The 14,803-nt window shown below is 34.1% G+C and overlaps 1 protein-coding gene across 6 annotated transcripts in view; it reads right to left on the minus strand.

The window, feature by feature from the left end:
• The window catches only part of PUS10 (pseudouridine synthase 10), a 147,436-nt gene that overhangs the window by 21,208 nt on the left and 111,425 nt on the right, over positions 1-14,803 (minus strand). For all 6 annotated transcript variants that reach the window (XM_077134307.1, XM_077134306.1, XM_077134305.1 and 3 more), the window contains 7 exons: positions 11,633-11,667; positions 8,249-8,360; positions 6,089-6,150; positions 5,748-5,793; positions 3,507-3,571; positions 1,921-2,006; positions 731-856 (listed from right to left, as the gene is read on the minus strand). In XM_077134307.1, coding sequence (XP_076990422.1) covers positions 731-856; positions 1,921-2,006; positions 3,507-3,571; positions 5,748-5,793; positions 6,089-6,150; positions 8,249-8,360; positions 11,633-11,667 — 532 coding nt within the window. The remainder of the gene's footprint in view (positions 1-730; positions 857-1,920; positions 2,007-3,506; positions 3,572-5,747; positions 5,794-6,088; positions 6,151-8,248; positions 8,361-11,632; positions 11,668-14,803) is intronic.

Genomic DNA, 14,803 nt, shown 5'->3' on the forward strand with positions numbered 1-14,803 from the left:
TCAAATGCTGTTCAGAGATCCATTCTAAAATCACATCACACTGCCTACAGTTTTTCTGATGTATAACATGATTTTCTACTACTAAAATCTTAGCCCTTTCCTTTTGCCTATTCCTAGGTGAAATCACAAGACTTTCTTCTGACTTTGACTTGACAGATATGTTAAGACTAGGAAAGCATAAGCCTGACAGGACCAGATGCATCTCACTAACCTGGGTTCATTTATATCTAGGGAATTAAAACACAATGCAGCTTCTACTAAGTCTCTGTAAAATGGATGTTGTTGATATATTTTTTCTAGGCTTCAACTTTACCCCAGAGCACTTTCTAGGTTACGATGAAAGCCAGACATTTGTCAGTGATTATTCTTTTTTTTAATTCTCAACTAGCAGTAGGAAGTTGTGTTTAATTTCCTCATAGTCTCAAAAAGAGGCCAAAATTGAGTTGTGTCAATTCAGGGATTCAGTGTATTTATTTAAAGTAATTTCAATTGTTTGGATTTCCCCAAGAGATAGCAGTTATCCTGAGAGGAAAGAAATCCTTGGGCACCTTAACCCAAATTCAGCTCAGGCCAGAGTCATCCAAGACATGCTCTCTGTACACAGGAAGCTGCCAGCTAAGGGGTCTATACTTGGTGGTGATTTACAACACATAGAAATCTTTCTGCCGCCCTCAAGAAATCTATTCATGAATAAAAATGCATTTAAAATCATAAATATTATAGCACTTACTTTCTGCTTTGAAAACTGTCAACAGATGATCTGAAATTAACTCTTCCACGGAAGATTCCAGCTTTCTTTCTCCATCAATTATCCAAGGGGTTTGTGGTAGATTCCTGGAGTATTTATTATATCTCCCTGCCAAAGAAATATCAGATAGCTTGGATGGAAAGGTGTGGATAACATAAAAGGATAAAAAGAAAAGCAAGAATTACTGGTTGAAAGCCAATTATTCTAGGGGCTGTGACATAAAACAAGGCTCTAATTTATAATCTCTTTTGGGGAACCAAGACAGAGATGTATAGATAATTAAATTAAAAAGATTTAAAGTAACAAAGAAGAGATGGCTAAAGACATGACATGAATAGTACATCAAATGAGTTCTAAAGGAACGCTCAATATTTATTAATCTGATGGGCTCACTGAACAAGTTATAACAGTACAGAACACACCAGGAGCATAAAAAAGAAAAAGCAATACTGCATTTACATCCGATTAACAATACTTTCAATGTAATAATCACTGGTGAGAATGTATTCCAAATAATTCTCGACAGGACATTTTTGAAGTTTTTGTAATTAAAAACAAAACAAACAAACAAAAAACCCCATCAGAATCTGACCCACTGCTTTATGAATAAAGCTACACTAAGGCAAGGTAGCTCTCATTGTTTCACCACAGGGCATTATAGACATGGCTAAGAACAATTTCATTTCAGCTATTACTATGAAACACTTGTAACTTTCAAAACAAAAACTGATACTACATTATCTCCTGGGAAAGTCAAGGCAACAAGTATTTTTCAGGCAGAAGCTAAAAGAATTTAGTCATTTTGAAGATGATAAAATTATTGTTTCAAGTTTACTTTCTTCTTATAAAATATCTCTTCTGCTGTCTTTCTCCTGATCAGTTTGGGACCTCTACATATACCTATATCTCCCCTTGACCATATCTGACAAAAACTATTGAAATCTGGGAAGTGCCACTTTCCTTTGGCATGGCATTTTAAATAATACCTCTCCTGAGTGATTGTTAAGAATACTTACAGAACCTAAGATAAGCTTAGCTATCAGCTCTAATTCTCAAAAGTTAACTAATCAGAACCTAATAACAACAAGAATAATACAGAGGAGACATCATAAGTTTTCAGAAAAGAAAGTAAGTATACAGTATAACTATATTCTAAACTAAATATATTTTACCAGCAACAAAAACAGCACCATGAGCACATTCAATTTCAAGAACAGTGCATACAGTCTCTGGTGAGCTTGGAGGACAAGGAAACTGCCTGCAAAACAAAATAAATTTTTTGGCTACTATCTTTCAGAGACTGTATTGAATCACATAACCAAGATGAATCAGTATTGTCTGATGCACATACTGAGCCTGAGTCTCTCAAGGAATGAGCCTCACTCTAGCTTTATGTTTATGATCAAAAAGGGTCTTTCAGACCTCTGGACTTCACTTTTAATACTTGAGATTGGCACTAACTTAGTAAATCAGGGTTCTGATGCAATCTTTCAGGCTCAGGAGGCTTCATTTTACCAGATGATACTTTCTAACAGCCTCAAAATCTGTGAGAAGAATCCATAAATATGAGGTGGAAGCCTCACGCTCTTTAACCCTTTTGTTATCCAGACCCCTGCTGTCGGCTTACATGGGCCTTGCCCTGGGGTGCAGTGGCAGACTGACTGCAGGAATAGGACCCACCTGTGGGGAGGGCCTTCTGCCATTTTTCTCATTCTTTTTTCTTCTCACACCCGAGAGGGAGATCACAAAGCCAGAAAAAGTGGAATGTGGTAGACCCCACCCTCTTGGCTAATTAGCTCCAGTCCAACTGAGGAGCAGACAGGAAAGAGCAATGCTATGACTTTATTCTCTGTCCACCAACCTGGGAGCTTCCAAAGCTATTTAATGGACATCTAGTAGGTGACTAGATGTGGACTTAACGTCAAATGCATGCCTTGAAAATTTCATATGGTTTCCCAAGATGTCTTAATGAAGAAATCATTTAGAAACTAAGAAACTATTGCTTTTAGAGGGAATTGTCTTCACTTTCTAAAATTTATTTTCATTATGAGACTTGTTCTTAGTCAGTAAAATACCTGAAATCATCCTTTGCTGTATGAAATTTATTCAAGGATATTCCGGAAGGATTACCATGATAGTATTTTATTTCATAAAATGAACACATTGAGAATTTAAAATATAACATTTTGCATCTTCTGTATTGCAGTATGTTTTGTTAAGTTAGAAAACACACATTTTCTTTCCCTTTTCTGGAAATGGATAATACTGAGGATGCAGGACTAGGCAGGTATTAGGAATGGTACTGTTCTGGGGAGTCAGGAAACCTGGTTCTAGGTTCATTTTCTATTACCCACTTGAGACCTTGGGCAAATCAACTCCCTCCTTGGACCTAAATATTCTCTTCTAAAAAATAAAAGGGGCGGGGGGGCATGGTGGCTCAGCAGGTAGAGTTCTTCCCTGCCATGCTGGAGACCCAGGTTTGATTCCTGGTGCCTGCCCATGCAAAAAAAAATAAAAAATAAAAAATAAAGAGGTAGGACTTGCTTCATAAATTCAAATATTAATTTGACAAACATTTACTGCACACCACTACTTGCCAGGCACTACGCTAAGAATTAGGGATACAGTAATGACTAAGATACAATCCTGGTACTTGAAATATATCCAATTTTTTTTTAGAGATAATCCAGATTATCTCTAACATTCCCCTAATTCAAAAAATTCCATGATGCTCCTTTGTTTCTCCACTTCTACTTACTTGAGGAAATCCTCTTCTTTTATCTTATTCAAAGCTTTCATAACTGCCATTCTAGTGAATACCGACTATATAGAGTAAAATGAAAAGAAATTTTATCACCAAGACAAGAAAACATCAGAAGTGAAACAAAACATGGTTGGAGAAATTATATTATTTTACATACTTTAAAGGGTAAAAGATTTGACCATTTCAAGAAAATAAAACTTAAATGTTTATAATTTCAGTTCTGCAATTGGTATATTACCCTTCTCTCCAATCTAGCATATGTCTATGGCACCAGAGAGATCCAGCAGAACAGGTCTCCACTGCACTACCCCACTCCTCTCTAAATGTGACATTCTTCAACTACAAAAATTATGACATTGCAGGAAACATACTTTTATTATGTTTTTGCAGTTCACAAGAGGAAGTTAGAGTGATTCATCTACCTTTTCTTTCCTACATTCCTTCTGAGATTAGAGTATTTAATTTAGGAGCTGGCTACTAGGGTAAGGGGTAAAATAGAGCCAATCAACCTGTCCTGACAACCAGAAAGCTAAACATCACTCACCAGCCACAGACAAACTAAGCAAATTCATTATAAATATAAACCCCACTTTGTTGTTTTCTTTAAATAAGAAAAACCAAACTGTATGATTGATACACCACAACTAATTAATGCACATATACATCGCTTACTATGATAAATCACAATGATTTATTTTGTTATGAGAAGTTACAGGAAAAGGGGCCTGATGTAGACATCTCAACAATTTATTATCAGTAAAGGCAATGATTTTTTAAACCATACTCTGAGGAACCCCAGGGAGCTCTGCAAGTTACCATAGGAGAGGAACATAACATATAATTACCTGTTTGGTAAGATATAAAATCTTAAGCCTGAAAGAATGTCAAAAGGTCACTCAACTTACTCCCAGCCATGAGAAAAAACAACATTTAAAACTCTAAAACTCCCACTGGCCAAATGATGTAGCGTCTATGATCTCCTTATCCCACTATGTGATGCTGGTACTTAACTATTTCCTCAAAGATAACAAATAATAAAATGACATCTTCAATATAAAGATGTTTTCAGGTCCTTTGAACAGAGCTTCCCAACTGTTGTGACAAAGCAGTGGGCTACAATGTGCCAAGATGTTGATCCCTTTAGCTTGTGAGGGCTGCCAGGCATGGCCTGGGACCATGAGAATCCCAAGTCTGTCACCTCCAACCTGAAGCAACTTCATTTGGTAACCTTACAATGCCAAACAAACATGGAAACGTTCTTGTCATCCCATGAGGTGAGAAAAGGAGGGAAGCACTGCTTTAGGGTTGGTCTATATTTCTAATTCTTTCTGTATAGGGCATTTGGCAAATGTAATACACTAACTTTTCCCCCCAGTTCTGAAAGGCCTTGCAATTAGTCAAAGCCAGAAGGAAAACCAATAGATGGGGTTTTTTTTTTGGGTGTTTGGGCCAGGAATCAAACCTGGGTCTCCCGTGTGGCAGGCAAGCATTCTACCACTGAATCACCCATGCACCCCAATAGATTGGTCTTTGAAAATAAAATTATATTATTTTTAACAACCACCACAATAAAACTGGATGCCAGTAAAGTAGATATGGGAATGCTTGAGTTTCTGCATAAAAACCAACTAAGTAACTTAGGCATGAAAGCTTGCTTAATACAGTGCCCGGACATATTGTCTTGGCATAATATGAACTAAAAGTACATGTCAACCAATCTGCTCATTAACATGAATATCAGCTAACATCAGACAGTAAAGGGCACTATGAATGAAATGCTTTTTTGCAATGTAGTCTGAAATAGGCTAAATTAATTCAGGACTGTTCTAAATAAAATAATTTACTCTGGATTATATTTCAAAACACAAATTTCTGAAAAATGAATATTAGATGAGCCTTTGGAATACTGCTGATACTTACCAAGGATTTACCCAAATGATGTAATTTGGGGGACTAAAATCTAAGTCAAATTACCCCAAATAGGTAACAGAAACATCATTGAAATACTGGTTCTAAACCTAATGAGACCAGGGAAACAACCCAGATTGTAACACAAAGATGAGGATATCTGTGTGCTATGACTTCCTAGCCAGAGGCAACGGTATTTTTAGTATAATAGAATACACTGATTCTTAGTATAACAGAGTTCACGTTTTTAATCTTATCCTTTTTGTTGTTAATTTGAATATTCAGCTAAGATAAAACTAAAGAATAAGAAGCAGGGAGAACTCTTACCTGTTTATTTTTGGCTGGCTTGAAACAATCTGGACATATTGACCCTCTAAAAATTCAAATTAATATAAAAAGATGAGTGAGCTTATTTTGGGATGGACATAATGCAAATATATTTTAACAATATGGCTGTTAAGCTCAGGGTATCAGGAGCAGAAGTAATGAATGCTAATAATGAGCTACACTGGTCCATCTTGACACATTAGAGAGCACCTTTTAAATATACTAAGACATAACAAATTCAGATATGCCCATTAGAAAAGAGGAACAATATTATTTTCATAAAAAACAATAAGCATTTACAATGTAACACAACTAATATTACTGTTTACATGGCAACTTACAGGAAGTGGCAATCCTCAACTGTTTCTGGGTGAGCAAAGACCACACTCACTTCAAACAAGCTCTAAAAATTATAAAGACAGTTTAAAAATGAGCAAAAGGAAACCAACACATAACAACTTATGAACGAAAAGAGAAACTGGATCTCAAAGACTGGCTCAGAGAAAGAGAGCATAAACTGGAAATACTACTCTCAACAACTTGTTCAGAGGGCAGCTGTAAAAGAAGTAGTTTTTTGTTTGTTTCTTTTGATAATTTCAAACACTCAAGTCTCTAGCAATCCTACCAAAAACTTTGGAAATAAAATTTAAAAGGCCAGGATTTGTATGATTTTTGTACACACATATATATACATGTCTAATACGACGATGAACGAGAATTTATGGAATGGGAAGGAGACAGTAATCCAAAGAAATGAGCTGTTCCTGTCAATACTATGATTAGAATTATGAACAATGCAAAAAATATTTTATTCACAACCTTAAAAATTCTGTATGAGGCTTCCTTTTAAAAGTGCTCAAACTTAGTGGATTTGTAGTTTTAAAAGAGAGATCTTAATTTTTTTCTATTATAATTGCAATACATACAAATTATAAAATAAGCAAGTTTTTAAATTACACTCCACTGAGGTAAAACAATGAAAAGTTTGGTGTATTTCCTTCCAGTAATTTTATGACTATAAACATATACTTCTTGGGATATTAAACACGCTTTTGGAAAATTGCTTTATTCAATTAATATCATGGACATTTTTTCAACTTTTAGGGACTGTCAGACATTTAAGTGTCAGAAAGTTTTTCTGTTATTAAGAAATGCTACAATGAACATTCTTGTATATAAAAAAAGCATAATTTCATACTGTATATACACCTTATATACAGTAAGAATATAAAAAGCTCTACAACGAGAAAAAGATATAAATGTCACACCATATTACAATTTTATCTCTTTTATTAAGTTCTACATTTATTGATTTATTGAGTGCACTGGCTTGTCATCTACCCTATTAACTATACTAGAATCACAACAGTGAATAGCTATTTTTTTCTGTTCCCTATTCTAACCTACAAAGGATTAGAATAAACACATTCCTTTACTCAAGAAAGCTTCATTCAACCTGAATCTATTAGAACATTTTTGCATCTTTTGTTTTCTATTTTCTATTCTCACTGATTCAAAATGTAAAATTATTTGTGCTTCAAAACTGAAATTTGAGGTAAAAATATTTTGCATCAATGAGTTCTCTAATTTCCAAAGTGCTTTCACTACCCCATTTCCTTCTCATACTACTTGTGAAGAGGTTTTATTCTCTATTCTCTCAGTATATAATTTGAAGAACTGAGGTTATTCTTACTAACAGAGGGAAAGAGAGATATATAATCCAGAATGGTAAAAAATAAGTAAATAAATAAAACCTAACTATTTTGCTTTGGAAGATAGTTTTGTGATCTTACCTGACTAGGAGTGTGTCTTATATTCAGGGAATTTCCTTCAAGGTGATGAGGCCATACTATTAAAATCTAATTTTGGATGGGCTGGGAAGGTATACTGTTTCCACATTTGGAAACCTGTTGAGTTCCTCCCCAAAATTCAATTCATTCCAGAGACCGATGTAAGGTTTGCTCTGGAATAGGGAAGATGGCTAAGTGTTATGGTTTCAAAGACAGTTTCTGCCTCTAAGTAAACAGAGGGACTTGAGATGCCCTCAAAACTGTAACAGATTGAGTCTATGCTCACTGTTGTTAAGTAGGCTCTGTTTACATATTTGAAAACAAGATTAGTTACAGATAAGCCACAATTAAACGTCTAGAGCTGACTCTGAACTTGCTCACAGCTACTTATATATTGCTTTTGTATTAGTAAATCTGTCTGTCCATTTAAATAATAAAGACATTAAAGACAAAGATTCATTTCTAACCTTTTAAGGTCATTAAAGGTACACTGCACTGTTATAATTCATAAGGGTCTTGGATAGCAAAGAAGTCTTGAAAAAAAAAACAGAAAGGTTTTAACCTCAATTTAGAGAATGCTACAGGTTAACATTTAAAAAGTTAAAAAATCCTTAACTGAATTATTTGAAGAGAAAATTCCTTTGGCTAACCAAAACTCTGCCATATAATGAAGCAAAACTAGTAAAATGAACAATGCTGATGAGCCAATACCTTTCCATCAATGGGAACACCCAGTTCCTCAGAAAACAGGGGATGTGTTATCCATTTGTAGGCTTCTTTTAGCTGAACTATATCATTTCTTCCCAGCGACCGATTTTGCTTTCTGAATAACATAAAAATTAATTTACTGACATGAAAAACTTCCTTCTTTCTACTAAAGGCAAGAATTTATGCAATTACTAAATATATTTATTATTATCTACTATGTGCTAGACACTCTTTTACACACATTAGAGAGAAAGCAGAGAATAAAACAGAAATTTCTTTTCTTGTAGACCTTATATTCTAGTGGAATGAAAAAACTACTTTATTTTTTAATAGCATATAAGATATAGTTCTTACAACCTCAAAGACAAAGGCAGGTTTTACAGGTTTTTCTCAACTGAAATTTGCCAGATTACAAAATTTATATATCAGAAATCAGAAAATTGGGATAGAGAAGATTGAATTTTATTGCTCAAAAACTGCAAAATTATGTTTCACAATAATCCCATCCAGACTAAAATGCTCACATCTATTCTCTCGCCAAAACTGGAGGCTTACTTTTGGGAAATCAATGTAAAAACTGTGCTTTTTTCCTTTTTATTCTTTATTATGAAGGAGAAATACAAAATTCTAAAATATCAATGTTCTGATAGGATTATCAGTATTTAATAAAAATCTGACATTCCCCCCAAATTGACTTATGAGCCAATAAATAGGTTTTGGGAAGCCCCTACTATGAATTCTAGATTTCAGTCAGTCACCTAAAATTGGTGATAGAAAGCAACCGAAGTAAAAGAAGAAAAACATGGTATGGTATGATATTATTAAAAATGCTCTATTCTGCTGAGAACACTGTGATACCACTACAAACTAATAAGCCCATATCTTACAAATAATTAAAACTTCAAATCAGCCTATGAGTATTTACAGGACTGAATTTAAAAAAAGAGATTCTAGGGTCAACTTGTGAATCATCCCTTTTTAATGACCTATTCCTACCAGTAGAAGTTACCATTTATAGCCAATATCCACTTCAATTTAATTCTGTAAGACCAAAAGACACTACCAACTACAGGTAGAACACAAAAAGTAATTTAGCTTTAAATTTAATGGCTATATTTAATTGATCTGGAAAAAAACAAAAGATCTAAAGACCACTGTTACTCTAAAAATGCAAATTAGGACAAAAATCAATCTAAGCATTCTGTATCCAGCTGAAAAAATAAATGCTTATGCTGAGTGTTTTCATATGCTTCGGGACTTTTTAATAATGAAATATCACATAACCCTACGTCTGACAAATAGTCAAATTATTTCTCTACATTCAAGAACTTATTCAAATACTATCTGTTTAAGCCTTAAAAACTTCCTAATTCTCTGAATATCAGAGACATTTTAGGTGTTTTAAAAGACTATCTTGAGATTGTATTCACAATTTATTCAATGATACAAAAATCTCTGCAGTTGAAAAATAGAGGAATGCATGAAAACACACTGTAACGAGTAAGCAGTTGAAAAGAAAAACACAAGACTGAAAACAATTTTAAAATTGTTCTGATTCTAAAGAGCTCATAGGTAATGCAGCAAAAGCCTATCCTAAAGGTAGCTTAAAACATTACTCATTATGTATTTTAGAAAACTGGTGTTTTAAATCCTTCACAGTTTTTGAAATGTATTTACAAGCATATAAGTCCTGTTAAAAAACATCAACAAGAAATATTTTCCCTCCAGATTAAGGGGCCAAAAGAGAGGGTAAAAGACATTTTGGACATTTTACTCTTATATGTAAGATAAACATACAATACTTAAGATGCTAGATTTACAATTCTGAAAGCAGAATGTGGCTGATAACTTTTCTAATATAATCTAGGGTAAATGTTTTTACAGAACTCTTGAGCATGTGCCTGATTGTCCTTTGAGGGACCCATGCTCATTATAGCAAATTCAGGTTCCCCATTTAGTACTTAGCATTTCTCTCTCACCTATGTCAGATAACTACTAATGAGGATATTAACTGCAATCACTTTTACTGTAGACATAACACAAATGGCAACCATTTCTTCATCAAAGATGACCCAAAATATCCAACTCAATTATTTATTCTGTATTTCCTAGTTGATTCTTTAATGGCAATTCCTCACAGTGTTCTGAATGAGGAACACTAAGGGAAAAGATTAGTTTTTTCTATTTTTTTTTTTCTGTTCTGGTATCCTTATATTAATCAGGATCTTGTGAAAGAACTAAGTGTAGTTAAAAATCTTTTGATAAATAATCAAAACAAGGATCCATGACCAAATGGATGCAAATTAGAAAAATTTTAAAAAGAGCATATTCTGACTACACTAACAAATTTCTTAAACGTAGGATCAACTTTTACATTTATTTTTATTAAAGCAGAATTATAAGCACTTGAGACCAACTTAACATAATAAATCCCAAACTTTTGATAAATATTTAATATTATCATTTTTAAATGGAAATGTTAAATACAAAACAATAAAAACAAAAAACAAATTTTTTCTACAAGTCACTTAACTAAATATGAGATTCTAATACAGAAATCAATATTTCTCTCTGCACTTTTCTCTCCAGAGTACACACGAAACTCTGGCAGTCACATGGCCCTTTTGATATTGGTACAGAAATTTTAGTTTCTACATCTAAAATGCTCTGGATAATTAAAGTGTTGTTTCTAATTCAGTTGGCAAGTGAATCCTAATATGAATATGTGAGGCCATTTAAAGACTTTATCAAATTTAGTGTGAATATTCACATTTCATAGCAGATATGTTAATGTGTTTCAACTGTACAGCACTACCCCAGACCCTGGATGGGAGGGGTATGTTATAAATGGTATTTATACCATATTATATTTCTATAATCTGAAAAAATTATAATCTGGCCTCCAAGGGTTTAGATAAAAGAATACAGACTTGAAAAAAAAACAAGGATACAGACTTGTTTTCTATGTCTTTATTTATACAGCCTGCTAAAAAACATAAAGTCACCATTGTTCACTGCTGTTGTGCCTTAACTAGGATCTTACTTTATACCTTTCACTTTTTCTGAGTTTCTAAGACTAATGTAAAATTTTAAAATAACTACCCAAACTACATCATATACGTGCCTAATGCATATAAAATACACATTTACATTCACATTAAACTTACAAAAATAATGAATCTTCTCTAATAGGCTACTAATATGCTATACAAATGAATTGATTAAAATAAAATATTTATTATTATATAAAAAATAATCTCTTTGCAGTAATTTCTCTAGTAGCTAGCGAACTCATTCTAAAAGAGAGGTGATGGTGGTAAGAGAAGTTTAAGAATCAGGTAGCTTGTGCTTAAATGATAGTAAAAATTTCCTACCTCAATTACTTACCCCATTTCCTGTTTTACCAGCAACCATGCAGCATGCTGTAGGCAATTTAGTCACACCCAGAAAGAAAAGAAAAGGGGGAAAATGTTCAGTGAAATTGAGTTCAAATATCATTAATGAAGTGTTTAACTAATTTGCTAATCAAACTCTCCTTTTTAGGAGAGGAGTTAATATTCAGAAATGTGGCAGTGACCTCATTCTCATTTAAAATCAGAAATGAGGTAAGATATCACTTCACAATGCTGGCTTGCTGTGGCCTAGGAATTCAACAGGGGTATTCCCTTCTTCTTATAAATTTCTATTTCTCATTAATGAGGTATGAGTGTTTTCAGCATGGGTCGCTTACACATTCTTTTCTTAAAAGATCTTACTATTTTACAGGGGAAGGCCCCAATGATTGAGTACACAGTTGCTAAAATAAGAGACTTGAAGGCTTCAGTTTGTAATTTTTTCTTTCTTTAAATTAGGGCTAACAAATTTTAAACTCTAGTTAATGATATCTTTGTTTAGGAGTAAAATGTACTACTGTGGGCCACTCTCTGAAATACAACAAAAACTAAGATAGACTGATAGTAGATAAATGAATAGCTAGATATATAATAAAGCAAATACAGGAAATGGTAACAATTACAGAATTTAGGTGAGTACGTGGGTGTTCACTGTATGTACAATTCTTTCTATTTTTTACATGTTTGAAAATTCTCATAATAAAATGCCAGGGAAAAAGTTCTGGAAAAATTAATTAAAAAATGAAATTAAAAAAACCCTGCTAAAATGAAGACAACCTTCACAATCAGCATTGCTATGAGGATTAATGAAATTCATATAAAATGCCTAGCATATAAGTGTGTGACAGTAAGATTTCTGTTTTCCATTAGATCCCCCAACAGTTTTTACCTTAAAGAAAGGAAGACCTATCTTGTCTCAGTATCCTGCGTTTTGTGAATATGAAAGGGTCATACATGTATAAGTCAATGAAATACCATGTGTAGTCTCTGCTTCTATATGTCACAAAATGGCTAGTCATTATCATTCACAATCTACCTTAAGGCCTGGCTTAATATATGCATATGTTGTGGTTCATATAAAGAAGACTGTCGTTTTAGCCTTTAACCTTTTAATTCTGTCCCTTCAAATGACCACCAGGACATTAGAGACTTCTGAAGAATTACTTAAGATCATTCATAAACATTAGGTGCATTAATTGGTTCAGACTTGAGCAAAGCAGAGTAAATCAGTCACTAGTTAGGTAAGAACTGTTCCTAGCGACTGAATGTCTCACCAGCACCTTCTGATTGTTTACTCTGCTAGCTCAACCTAATACCATTTATAGTACTTACAAGACCCCTTCCCCTTTCCCTTCCATTTCCTCAAGCCCTCTTTCAAAGTATACAGGCATAATACAATGCACAAATTACTAGAAGTCAGAAGACCTGGTTTTAGGCTTTACTTAACTTCTGGGACTCAATTTCTACATGTATACAATCAGAGAGTTAGGTTAAGATGATTGCAATTTAAACTTTTTTAGATGGTTGTAATTTAAGCCATAGATAGCAGACAGTTTTGTAATAGCCACTATTAAAAGTTTAGAGGACTTTGAGATCATAGGATAAATGAAAAAATGATCTCCTATAGCTGAAACATTGTAGTCAATGTCGTATCACCCTTTCTTTAGCTCCATATCAATACATTTTGTTTCCTCATCCATAAGGGGATTTTGACAGTCCCTTGAAGGGATATTGTGAAGATTTAATTAAATTGTGTATATAAAGAACCAAGTAAAATTCCAAGCATGTACTTAACAAACTGCAACTATTATAGTTGTTGAACCGAAACTTCATCTATAATTTGCAAATAAAAAAATCCAGATTTATCCCTTAAAAGGTATACAATACTTGATCCCATTTCCCTTGCTTTTCAATAGGCAGTTTTAGAACCTCCATTATCAGTGAAATCCTCTTGGGTATCTGAGCTGTAGAAGCCTAACTGTCTCTTCTTTAAAGGGTCTCAGACTCTTCTGTCCTTTTCTAGTGAACTTTCTGTTTTTTCTTCGAAGACAAACTCTGTTCTCTATAGATAACTTCCAGGTGAAGTCTCCCGCCATTCTTTGATTATAAAGTAGGTCAAAACTGGAGGTTGTCAAGGGAAATTAGATAACCATATATAACACACAAAATTAAATCAAATATCTTCAGTACCTGAAACCTGCTAAAGGGTTTTTCCTCCCTAAACCTCTGCAGGCTCCTTGCTTAATCATGCCAGCAGGGTGGACAGGACTAATCACACAGCAGGAGTTGAGAGACTGAATCTCAAAGAAGTCAATGCTGCTCAATTACTCAATTTTTACCACGTGCTAATAATGCTCTGGACCTGTTTCTGCCAATGAAAAAGAAGTACATTTCTCCCTTTTAGGTCACCAAGACAATTTTTAAAAAGATTCTGTTCCTTAGTCAGTGGGAAAATCCATTCTCCAGAATAAGCAATTTAATGCTTCTTCCCCTCAACAGAATCAAATGGCATTAGAATTATCAAGTTTAATCAAATTTGATACCAGGGACAGTATGTCATCTCTTGAAAATTCAGAAACATACAATTTTAATCCTGGGCTCTGCTATAAGTTCAGTATTACAGAATTCTACTCAAATCTTAAATGGAGGGGCGGGCCGCGGTGGCTCAGCGGGCAAAGTGCTTGCCTGCTATGCCGGAGGACCTCGGTTCGATTCCCGGCCCCAGCCCATGTAACAAAAACGGAGAAACAGAATACAATAAAAACAAGAAATGTTTAAAGATGTTTCCCTTTCTTCCTTCCTTCCTTCCTTCTATCCTTCCTTCCTTCTCTCTGTCTTTCCTTTAAAAAAAAAAAAAAAAAACTTAAATGGAATAGTTAAATAACACGCTTACTTATGTACTCTGGTGACACACTCTGTAAACACACACACACACACACATATACATACACACACATGTACACACCATAGAGGATCCCTGCAAATGGCTTCTGAAATTAGTTCTGAGCTGGGAACTCATCTAGCTCTAAACAATAAGAGTGGGCAACAGTGATGCTAGGGATTTGAGGCTGATTCAAGCATAGGTGACAGGAAGGAAGGACCTGGGTTGGAGAGGGGGCATTAAAAATGGCATGCTGGGAACTACAATTTAGCAAAACTGGAGCTT

This window comes from Tamandua tetradactyla, chromosome 17, assembly GCF_023851605.1.
Source record: "Tamandua tetradactyla isolate mTamTet1 chromosome 17, mTamTet1.pri, whole genome shotgun sequence".
Classification (NCBI taxonomy): Eukaryota; Metazoa; Chordata; class Mammalia; order Pilosa; family Myrmecophagidae; genus Tamandua; species Tamandua tetradactyla.